Below are 11,443 nucleotides of genomic sequence, written 5' to 3'. Positions count from 1 at the left end.
TCCTTCTTTCCCCATGCAGGGCAGCTGAAGGGAAAATTAGCTCTGCCTCTGGCACTTGAAGGAAGCCAAAGGCCAGGCAAAGAGGAAGTGCTACTGGGGCCACAATCTGGGGGAGCATTTTTTTCCCAGGGTCCAGAGACAGCTGTGGTATGAAGACCAGAATGCTTCTAGACACACGTTTACTCCTGACTTTCTGTGTGACAAAGCATTGCTCTTCTCCTGGCCTCAGTCTGCAGCTATGAAATGGGCAGTACAAAAATTGTGAAATTCAAGTAAGGCAAGGGATGTGAAAGGGCTTGGTTACAAGGGACCTAATGGAGAATAAAAAGCTGGAATTAGGGAGGCAAGAGGTCAGAATTCTAGTCTCAGGTCTGCTGTTGACTTTGTAAGATCCTCACTGCTCTCTGGGCCTCAGCTTTTTTAGCTGTACAATGAAGGGTTTGGGCATGAAGATCTATAGGGAACCTTCTTGTTCTGAAGGACAACCACATTCCTCCTGCATGCCTCTTCTTGGAGGTCCTTCCAAATCCCACGACCCACGCCAATTTGCTTTCTTGCACTTACAGAACTTCTTTTCTGAGCTGGCACCTCATCGCTCACTGCATGTGGTTTTCCAGCCCCTTCCTTGGGTCTAGGTCAACTACTCTGGACATTGGGCCCAAGACAGGGGCTCAAGGAATACTGGTGAAAGCTGAATTTTATTTTTTATTTTTTTAAAGATTTTATTTGAGAGAGAGAGAGCAAGCCAGAGAGAGAGCACAAGTGGAGGGGAGGGGCAAAGGGAGAAGCAGGCTCCCCGCGGGGCAGCAAGCCCAATGCGGGTCTCGATCCCAGGACCCTGGGATCATGACCTGAGCCAAAGGCAGACGCTTAACCGACTGAGCCACCCAGGCGCCCTGAAAACTGAATTTTAAAAATGATTTCTGCCTCCTTCTGATCCTGCAAAGAGACAATGAGAGGGATTTTTATTCACTCCGATTTTATAAATTGGAAACTGAAGGTGTCAGAGGTTAAATATAAGTCACACTGACACATGGGCATTCTTGGTGTTCCATAAACAGGGGAAGAATGATTTGTATTACTCCAAAACACTTATCATTGCTCGCCATAGTATGTAACCACTTGTTTTGTCATGAACTGTCGGTGTTTCCCACTAGGATGAAGTTGCATGAGGACAGGGACTGTGTTTTGTTCACTGCTGCACCCTCAGCACCTAAACTGCCTGGCACCTAGCAGGTGCTCAAGAAACCGGAAGGGAGGCGGGAGGGGTTAAGAGGCAGCTCTGTGGACTATGCTCTCTGAGTCTGCAGGGGGCGCTCCAGTCCCGCCCCCAAAGCTAGGCCCCGCCTCTCGCGTCCTGCAGACACTCGAGGGTTGGAGCCTGCGCGCCACTGTTCTTTTAATTGCGCGTGCGCGCCGGAAGCTCTGCCCGTGCGCGTGCGCAGCCGAAGCGGATTCTAAACGGAGTTTGAATAGTGTCGCAGTCAATCTGGGTTGAGTTGGAGCTGCTCGGTACCATGCTATCACCTGAGGCGGAGCAGGTGCTGCGGTACCTGGTGGAGGTGGAAGAGCTCGCCGAGGAGGTGCTGGCGGACAAGCGGCAGGTAGGAGGCCCGTCCGCGGCGTTGGGGCCAGGGTTCGGCCGTTGGGGCCTGGCGGCGAGCGCCTCAGGGCCGCGAGCGGGGCCCGGAATCCGGCTCCAGCGCGGGTTCCCTGGTGGGCTGGTGGGCTCACGGCCGTGACCACAGACGTGGGGCACCGGTGAGGCAAGGTGGGCCAGACACCTGGCACGATGCCGCGCTTCACGCGTTAGTATGTGTTAAATGAGCGCCTGCTCGGTGCCAGGGATTCCCTGTCTCCCTCCTCCGCCCCTCGCCGTGCCCTCCGGATCCTGAGCCATTACCTCTTTGGGTGGTTTACCTGAACATCTTTTTCAAAAGGCAGTTCCTCCTCAGGCCCCGTCCCACTGACCGTGGGTGCACTGTCGTCGCCAGGGCTCTCGGGGGAGAAGAGGAAGAGAAAAGAGGCCTGAGGAGTCTTGGGATTGGGCAGGTGGGGACGCTTTGTACACCTGCATGGGAAGTCTGGGTCTTGTGCTAATTTAAGTGCTCAGTGTTTGGAGGGAGTTAATGGGGAGAGGGAGAATGATGTTATTGGATTTAGGCTTTAAAAGGATTCCTCTGGCTGCTGTGTGGAGCACAGAATGTAGGGGGGCAAGGGGCGGGTGAGCGGCCACTGCCAAGGTTCCTGCAAGGGATGGGTTTGGGCCAGGGTGGTGGTGATGGAGACGAGTGAATGGGTCAGAGGTATATTTTGGAGTTGGATTTAATAGGCCTTGATGATGGTTACATATGGGAGGTGAGGGAGTAGGAGTGAAGAATGATTCATGACTCCTCATCACCAGTTAGAATAAGTGAATGATTGGCAGGGTATTTACTGAAAAGTGGAAGACTTGGATAAGTGCCCATTAAATTAAACGCTGCATCAGGGTATGCGGGATGATAATAAAGTAGCAATTAAAATGTCTCAGGCACTTACTGTGTGTCAAGTACTATGCTAGCTCATTTAGTTCCTGGCTCAGTAACGTGTGAGGTAGGTGCTATTCATACCTCCATTTCTCAGAGGGTGAAATTACACAGCTCGCAGCGGGCAGGAGGATTGCAGAGGCTCCAGAGCCAGCACTCTCAAGAAACTGTTCTGCCTCCTTACTTCCTTAGCAGCTTCTGTGGTGTTAGTACCATCTCAGTGCCCCCCACCCCTGCCGTTGCTGTCTAGTATTGTTGGGCTTCTTGTGATACTAGGTCAGAATCAGCTGGAGGAGCTTGTCCAGGCAGAAGTTTCTACTCCCCTGGTGATTCTGAAATGCCCTGAAGCTTGAGCATTAGCACTCCAGTGAATAATAACGAATTACCCATTTAATCAGCAAACGTTTCCCCAGCACCTTCTCTGTGGGGAGAACACCTTCACAGAGCATTGTCTTTAAAGACCTGGAAACTGAATAGGGGAAGAAATATATTTACACACGAGTGTGTTTTAGGCGTGACATTGGAAGAAACCCAGGAATGATGCCTTGTTTCTGTTGGGTTTTAACAGCCCCTGGTCTGTTGGGAGGTGATGGTTTGAGGCAGGAGGGAGCTGAGTTCCCTCCTGCCCCTGTGCTTTGCAGATTGTGGACCTGGACACCAAAAGAAATCAGAACCGGGAGGGCCTACGGGCCCTGCAGAAGGATCTCAGCCTCTCTGGTAAGTCAAGGTTTTGTCACTGCAGCCCTGGAGGTGTGTTGTTTTCCTTCTAAGGCTTTCAGCTTGTCCCTAATAGAGACAAAAAGCTACACATGTGTGACACAGCCCGTGGAGATGAGGGAGAAAATGTTACAGGTCTGACACTGGTCTGCTTGCTGTTCTAACACCCCAAGCAAATTACTGGTCTTTGCTGTTCCTGTTTCCTTTGCCTGGCTCACTCTTTCCTCAGATGGCTGCAGGGCTCATGCCTCGCTTTCTTTAGGTCTCTGCCCAAATGTCACATAATCAGTGAGGCCTTGTCAGACCATCTGGGAAAGTAACAAGGTCCTCCCCTTCTCTGGCATTCCCCATCCCTCTTACCCTGCTTTATTTTTCTCCAGAGTACTTACCGTATTTTTGCTTATTTATTCCTTCTTCTCCACTCTGTCATAAGCCCGATGAGGGCAGAAACTTTGTCTTGTTCTGCTGTGTTCTCAGCATCTAAAACAATGCTTGGCAGAGAGTTAAGTGCTCAAAAATATTTGTTGAAAGAGTGACCATTTGCCATTTCAGAAGATGTGATGGTTTGCTTCGGGAGCATGTTTATCAAGATGCCTCACCTTCAAACGAAGGAAATGATTGAGAAAGGTAAGGCCTGCTGGGGATGGGTCAGGGACACGTCTCCCCCTGCCAGCCTCGGTCTTAACCCAGAACTGAGAGTCAGACTGGGGGCCATTTGATGAGTGGCAGCTCTGTTATAGGGCTCAGACAGATGTGGGTTTTAATCCCTGCTCTGCCACTCTGAGTTATTTCCTCAGCTCTGAAGGAGGGGCTGCATCTCCAGAGCACATTTGTGAAGTGGGGATAAAAGTGTGTGTGTACTTAGCCTAGTGCTTGTTTATCAGTGAGGAACGAGCTGGGCCACAAATACAGAAAACCCAACAAATGGAGGCTTAGGAAATCTGGTTCTATTTTTCTCGTCAGTTGTCCAGAGGTGGGGAGTCCAGGACTGGCGCGGACGCTCAGCAAGGTCACCTTCACGTATTCTTGGAGCAGCTGTGTCATCATTGCAGGTCTCATGTCCACAGGCCAGGCTGCAGGAACGGCAGAGGGCCAGCTTTCTCCATACATGGCCTTGCCTTCTATTTCCAAATAATGCTGTCCTCCTCAGAGACCGCTGGCATCTCATTGGCCAGAACTAAGTCACGTGCTGCTGCTCCCCGCCCCCCCATAGCTGCATGGGAGCCTGGCAGAGTGCGCTTTTATTTTTGACATCACCTGCCATAGAGCCAGTGGAGATTTGGGGAGAACAAGCCTCTAGAGTCTGCCACGGTCTGGGCACTCAGCATTTTACTCAAATCTTCATAACCACGATCCTGGAGGCTCTTTGGAGAAGCATCATAAAGGCAAAAAGTCAAGGTGCAGATGGGTCCTTGGCTGGAAAAAGGAAAGATTATGCATGTTTCCTCTTTCCCCACCCTTGAAAATGTATGTGCCCAGAGGACCAGCAAGGTCGCCTCTGTCCCTGAAGGCAGAATCTCCCTATCCCTGTTGAAATAAAATTTTAGCAAAGGAGACTATATCAGCTTAGAGAAGTTTCCAGCTTCCTGTTAAAAAATGCACACTAATGTTATGGTTATAAAATTAAGAGTTGTTATTGCATGTGAGTGGTGGGCTCCAGGCCACTCAGGCTGAGCTTTCAGAGGGGGTCACTTGCCTGGGTTCAGGATCTGGTCCTCAGCTGTCTTGGCCTACAAATGTGGTCTTGTCACCATACGCAGAAGGATTCTGGGACATTATATCACTGGTTCTCAGGGGTCGATGTGAACTTAATAAGCTCATAAGAGACCAGGGTTGGTCATTTACCATGAACACTAAAACTGTTGCCCAGGCCAGAGGGCTCAGCTGCTTGGGGCTTCTCCCTATCAGAAAGAATGAAAATCTGTGGGGAAAACAAACTAGCCAGCATGTCATCGTGAGCAGGTGGAGTTGGGTGACATTAGGCAGTTGTGTCACCAAGCTTTGTAGCCTCTACTTCCTCATAGTGCAGTTTGTGTTCACGTGCGATCCATCTTGACAAGATAATCTTTTCTGTTCACGGTGAATTAGGTTAAGCTTGAGCATCAGGCTTGCCCATTGATTGTTTAGGTCACATATCACCACCGTCATGTTGTTTAAAAACCGCTCACCTTGATGGACTTGGGTTTGTAAGATTCCTGAGCCACACATTTTCCAGCCATCTTGGATGGGCTGGGTCTAGGTTCTTCATTCTGGTCTGATGTTTTAATTTTCTGTAATTTCATTGTGGGAGGGGGACCTAAAGTCCAGATATTACCCCACCACCACCACTGAGCAGCCCAAGGTACTTTGCATAATGAAAATAGGTCAGTGGACAGGGTGCTCAGTCCTGTCCTGGGCTCACTCAGCCGTCTTGGACAAATCACCTCCCTTCTCTAGCTCTTTAGTTCCTTCCTCAGTTGGTCTCTGAAGTCCCCTTCTTCCTGAATGCCAGGAGCACTTGCTTTCAAGGAGTCTAGGGAGAAGCTGACGTCCCCGGCTGCCTTTGGGTCACTGTGTCTGTAGTATAACCCCATCCTCCGCCCACCTCGTTTTTCAGATCAGGATCATCTGGATAAAGAAATAGAGAAACTCCGGAAACGACTTAAAGTGAAGGTCAACCGCCTCTTTGAGGCCCAAGGTATGGGCCTGGAGGGAACTGGAAACCAGGAGGGGAGTGAACTGTCAATGTCAGCATGGACTTTGCAGAGCACGGGTGGGAAGCCCCTCCCAGGTGGGTGGGCGAGGGCCTGGGCAGCACGTGGGCCGCGTAGAGGCTGTGGGCAGGGACAGCAGTCGTAGCTGCCCAGAGATGGAATGGGCAAGGAGGGTTGCGGGGTCTTATTCCTGTCACAAGTCTTTTTCCTGACATAAGAGGAACAGCCTGGGGTATCTCACATGATATCCTAGGGCATGGTATAGGAACCAGGACAGCTCTGACTGAGGGGACGCAGAAGGCCTCAGTCAGATGGTCAAGGTCAGAGCTGAACTTCTGGGTAAACCTAACCACTCCAGATTGGTCACAGGTCTGGCAGAAATCGGTAGGTTTCTGGGCAGCAGAGTCGTGACTCTGCAGGTCCTTGGTGACTCAGGTGCCTCGTTCAGTGCATTGCCGAATTTGAGGCCCTTCCCTTTTAGACCTTAAGGCCAAGTGTTTGGCAGCATGAATGCAGCATAAGCCCCTTTCCTGGGCCTGACTCCAGGGCCAGCAGGAGGTTGGACAACAGGAGGCCCAACTTGCTGATGGATTGTTTTGTCCCCCTAGGCAAACCAGAGTTGAAGGGTTTTAACCTGAATCCCCTCAACCAGGATGAACTTAAAGCTCTCAAGATCATCTTAAAAGGATGAAACTCAAGAACCAAGATGGGGTACCAAAGACAGCTTCTCTCCCCGACCCCTCCTCCCCCCACCAGCGGTCATGGAGGACCCAGGACTCTCCAGCTTTATAACCTGCAAGGACATGATCTACCCTGTTAGGAGCTAGGCGTCAGGAATCTGAGCATGAGGAACCTGTCTGTGGGGATTGCTGCTCTGTGACGGCAGGAGGGAGCCCTCAGCCTGCCAGTGTCTGCTGGGTCCAGCCACTGGAGCTGGATGGACACAAGACCCATTGATAGGCCCCAGCAGCCACCAGTGGTGGGTGGGGGCCGTGCCTGTGAAGGCGTGAGAATGACCACAGCAGGCGCTTTTAACAAGGGCCTGCTGTTCAGATGGGCCCCTGGCAGCCGCAGGGAGCATCATTCCTGCATTCCTTTCAGGAAGAGAGGCATTCTCAGGCAGCATGTGGTGGAATTGGAATAAAGCGGGCAGCTCACAGATGGTTTCTGAATGAAGGGTGGAATCTTGGTGCTTCGTAGTTCACCGCAGCCTTCCGTGGGGCACGCACCCCAGTCCCCACCACGGCCTCCACTTTGGCCCTTTTCTCCTACATGTCCCTGGGATGGAGCCCAGCGTGGGTGCTGCTTTTCAGACTCCTGCACCTGCTGTTTAGTCAGGAAGGCCTTGCAGAGTCCTGGACCACGGATGGGGGAGGGAGCTGCCTCTTCACGTGGCCCTCCGCCACCTCTGAAGGCAGGGCCCGGGCCAGACTGCTCAGAGTTCCTGCCCGCTCTCAGCGGTCTCAGATCCGGGGGTGAACGTACTGTGAGGGCAGCACTGTGTCTTTCATGTTCTTTGAGGGCTTAACAAACGTTTCCTAAATGAATGAACAGTAGCTTCTGTTCTTTACCTCATCTCAGCCTTACTTGAGGGCACATTGCCTTGAGGACACCACCTGCAAAGGGACAGTGGCTCTTGCTGGGAAATGATAGCAGGACTCGACAGGCAGTAACAATGACTGTGGCCTCACCTGGTCCCCTTGCTCCACTTGGCTCCAGACGATAATGATATGGGAACATAGGCTGGTATGGCCAGATCTTAACATTTTGTGTTTTTTTCCAAGAAGGGCTAGAAATTTGGATTTTTTAAGTTGAATCTTCTGTCTTTTAAATATTGCTAATGCAGAAGTTTTTAAAGTTGGCCAAACAGAATACCTTACATAAGCCAAATTTGACCCATACCTATGATTTTGCATCCCCTTGAGTTTTTTAAGTAGAAAATAGCATGCGTTTTCCCTATGATGGCCCTGAAGTGGGGAGGTGGAATTGGAAGCTAGATGTCTGTCCGTAGTAGACTAGTTAAAGGAACTGATAGCTCCAGACAGTGGAATATGGTACATATGTCATCAAGAAGGAAGCTCTCTAAGCACTGACTGAGAACAAGTTCCAAGATGTAGTAGGTGAGAAAAGCAAGTGGACAGATAGCGTCTAATCTGATCTTTTGTGTGCAAACACTGCATGGCTCCCTCCCGAGACAGAAGCTGCAGGGCTGGAGCACAAGGTTGCAGTAAGGACACATGGCTGTGGTAGTGCCTGGGATGTGGGCCTGGCTCACGACTCGTATTTGAATGTTGCCCCTGCCTGTCTAGTGGGGTGGTGGCTAGGCCAAAGAGCCAATCAGATTGGCTGTCCTGGAAATGAGGAGCCTGTGTCTGGGGTTGTGTGGTCTTACCTCCGTCACAGGGATGCAAGGAAGTCCCCACGCTCTGGAGGCAGGAGGCGCAGAGTGGCCTGGCTTCTGGCCTTCCCAAGGCTGGCTGGTTCACTTCTGGGGTTTGCCAGTATTTTTCCTTCCAAAAACCTTTCCCTTCCCTAGGCAGTCAAAATCTGCTATTTGCAGCCAGCGCTGTCCCGCAGCAGGGAGAGTTGCAATGGGAGCTGCCTGGTCCCATAGCAGGTCCCCCATGGAGCGGTTCACCCACAGCCTGCCCTGTGGCAATCTCTCTCAAACGAAGAGAAGGCTTAGGAATGGGGAATATGGAGAAAACGCAGAACTTTCACCTAACTCCCTACGCCATCTCCTTGCCTGCCAGATCAAGGCTTTCTGAAAGCTCAGCTCCCAGGAAGACGCAGAGAGGCACTTCCATCACCCATCTGACTCAGATGAGTGCACCTTTGCAGAGACCCTCGCTAAGCAGCTCTGCCTTCCCGATCCTTACCTTGTCTATCTGAGAAATGGGGATGCTCTGGCCCACTGGTTTTCAGATGGTCAGGGGAGCTCCATGAGTTCCCTGACACACCAGGTCAGGGTGTTGAAAGGAGACAAAGATGTATTTAAGGCTCAGCCCTGTCCCAGAGCCCAATAAACACAATCTATTAACTGTTTGCTTTGCAAGTACACCTTAAGACCAGTTCCCTAGCCCCTGAACCCCTCCTCCTGAAGGATCATTTTAACCTTTGAGACATCAAATGGTCAAATCAGGGAGGACTTGGCTTCAGCCATCAGCATCCCCTGAGCCGGGGTCCAGGGCACAGTGACTCCAAGTAAGGCCTGTGTTCCTTTATTAGACGTGGTCTCTCTGGGGTAGTAGGGCTTGCCACGGCTGTCCTCGCTGGGCCTCATCGCCAAGCCAATCCCGCAATGTTAAAACACAGTCCCAGGGATTGGCTGTCTCTGGGTGCAGAGGTGCCTGGGGTGGGGCGGGGGCATCCAGGGGACCCAGACAAGCGGCAGCAGACAGCGAGTAGGCAGCGGCCCACCCAGCCCGCAAAGCTGCTGCTACCAGGCCAGAGGGAGGGAGGCAAGTGTTCCAAGGGGGTGGGGAGGAGCCTGGGGGGGGGCACCTCCTGGGCGGGTCGCTGTCCCTGCTGCCAGGACTAACTGGAGGCTTTCTTCTGGCTCTGAAGGGAGCGGAATAGTTGCCTCAGCTGGTTGTTCCGGTCATTGATGCAGCCTGGAAGGGAAGCCGAGTGTTGGCTGGGATGGCCTTGGTAGTGGAGGCACGGGGGGTGGGGGGTAGGGGGAGCTGGGAGGGGCATGCACCCCCAGATGGCCTATAGTTTGCGTCCTGCCTCCACTCCGTGGCCCTCGAGCAGGTCATTGACCCGTCTCCAGCTTAGTTTGCTCATCGGTAAACCAGGATACCTGCTTTATGGAGGGAATGTGAGGATCACCAAAAGAAAAAGGTAACATTCATTTCAGCTTACCCCGCCCCAGGTGCTGAATGTGGATGAACGTGTTGAGCCCTCACAGGAATGATGTGGAGAAGAGAAACTGAGGCTCAGAGAAGTTAAGAAATGTGCTCGAAATCACACCGAAAGCAGAACTGAGACTTGAACCCAGGCTCTGTAGCGCCAGAGGCCAAGCTCTTAACCACGGCTCCACACGGCCTTTCCTCTTGGCTCTGCTTCCTGGAAACGCATGATAAGCCAGCGTGGTGCCTGGTCCCTAACAGGTTAAGCATTAGCTTCCTTCCCTTCCTCAACCCCCACAGAGCAGGCACAAATGGTTAAGAGATCAATTTTCCCCACACGCGGCCCCTGCGCTCCTGGAAGTGTGTCCCAGGCGGTCCCTGCTTGAGAGGCCAACTTGAGCTTCCGAGATGCCACCTCTTCCAGCACATTCATGGTGTCACTCACTTCGTGCTTGTCCTCACAGTGGGTCCGTGAGGCAGCTCCATGGTCAGTTGTGCCGGGCACAGGGATGGCATTCTCAGATGCTGGCTGAGTGACTAGCTCGCTGTGGCCACAACTATACTGTCCTGCAGGCGTCTGCCATCTTTCTTAGCAGCCCTGAGCCCCATCCCTGCCTCCTAGGCACTCACTGGCCATCAAGGCTTCACCGAGCTGAGGCCCACTACCTGTGTCCCCAGGGTTTGCCAAAGCTTTAATTGGTTCTTTCACAACTCCTAAATCTTCGTGTCCAATGCAAACCTCTTCTTGGAGTTCTAGACTCATCTCTGAGTTACCTGCTGATCTTTTCACCCAGAAACCCCTCAACATTTCCCTTACTCATTCCGTCCATGCTCTTCCCACCCCAACCAGCTTGTCTTGTACTCACTATTATCTACCCAGACACTCGACTGGAGACTTGGGAATTATTTTAGAAACTTCTAAAGCAGTGGCTGTCAACCTAGGCTGCACTTTAGAGTCAGCTGGGCACTTCTGAAAAGACTAATGGCCAGACCAACTGTATCTTGACCTTCAGTAGGCATTAGTATTTTTGAAAGCTCCTGCAGAATTCCTGTAGCAGCCAAGGTGGAGAGAACCACTGTTCTGCATCTTTGCCACTCGAACCAGGCCCAGGCACCAGCAGCATTCATACCTGAGGCGGATGCTTGGCAAAGGTAGCTGTAACAACTCCTTCCATTCCTCTGTGCACGAGTCTCTGCAAGGTGCTTTGGTGCTCCTCCACCTGGAGGTGGGGGCCGCTTCCTTGCCCCATGAATCTGGGGTGGAGCAGCTTTGACGGATGGATTGTGGCAGAATGACACTATACTGTGGGGCTTCCTGTGGAAGCCTCAAGAGGCTTCCCTAGGACTTCTCTCACCTTCTCGGAACCCTGAGGCTACCATGTGGGGCTGGACTGCTGGAGGACAGGTGGCCTCCTGGAAAGAGAGACCCAGCTGACAGCCAGTATCAGCCACCACATGTGTGCACGAGGCTATTCTAGGCCACTGGGTCTCAGCGAATCTGCTGGGCGCATGCAGCCCTCTGAGCAACCCCAGGCAAGACCTGAAGAATCCGCAAATAAGACAGTAGTTGTTTTAAGCCTCTGGGTTTCGGGAGGATTGGTTTGTTATATAACAACTGCTAATAGAGCACCACCTGAGAGTTTGTTAGAACTGC

At 52.1% G+C, this 11,443-nt stretch overlaps 2 protein-coding genes across 4 annotated transcripts in view; one reads left to right on the top strand and one right to left on the bottom strand.

Moving 5' to 3' along the window:
• The first annotated feature begins 1,424 nt into the window (after positions 1 to 1,424).
• PDRG1 (p53 and DNA damage regulated 1) lies at positions 1,425 to 7,079 on the top strand. Its single transcript, XM_027621505.2, has 5 exons — positions 1,425 to 1,604; positions 3,167 to 3,242; positions 3,795 to 3,869; positions 5,839 to 5,919; positions 6,544 to 7,079. The coding sequence occupies exons 1-5, from the start codon at positions 1,518 to 1,520 to the stop codon at positions 6,624 to 6,626; spliced, it is 402 nt and encodes a 133-aa protein (XP_027477306.1). The 5' UTR covers positions 1,425 to 1,517; the 3' UTR covers positions 6,627 to 7,079.
• The window catches only part of TTLL9 (tubulin tyrosine ligase like 9), a 39,224-nt gene continuing 34,853 nt past the window's right edge, over positions 7,073 to 11,443 (bottom strand). For all 3 annotated transcript variants that reach the window (XM_027621502.2, XM_027621503.2, XM_027621504.2), the window contains one exon: positions 7,073 to 9,549. In XM_027621502.2, the coding sequence (XP_027477303.1) occupies positions 9,473 to 9,549 (77 nt within the window). In that variant the 3' untranslated portion in view covers positions 7,073 to 9,472. The remainder of the gene's footprint in view (positions 9,550 to 11,443) is intronic.

This window comes from Zalophus californianus, chromosome 8 (genome assembly GCF_009762305.2).
Source record: "Zalophus californianus isolate mZalCal1 chromosome 8, mZalCal1.pri.v2, whole genome shotgun sequence".
In the NCBI taxonomy this organism is placed as follows: domain Eukaryota; kingdom Metazoa; phylum Chordata; class Mammalia; order Carnivora; family Otariidae; genus Zalophus; species Zalophus californianus.
This window is presented reverse-complemented; position numbering and strand designations above follow the sequence as displayed.

Coding starts and splice junctions, on each gene's coding strand:
- PDRG1 (XM_027621505.2), top strand. CDS start 1,518: ATGCTATCACCTGAGGCGGAGCAGGTGCTGCGGTACCTGGTGGAGGTG. Junction 1,605..3,166: donor TGCTGGCGGACAAGCGGCAG/GTAGGAGGCCCG, acceptor TGTGCTTTGCAG/ATTGTGGACCTGGACACCAA. Junction 3,243..3,794: donor GAAGGATCTCAGCCTCTCTG/GTAAGTCAAGGT, acceptor TTGCCATTTCAG/AAGATGTGATGGTTTGCTTC.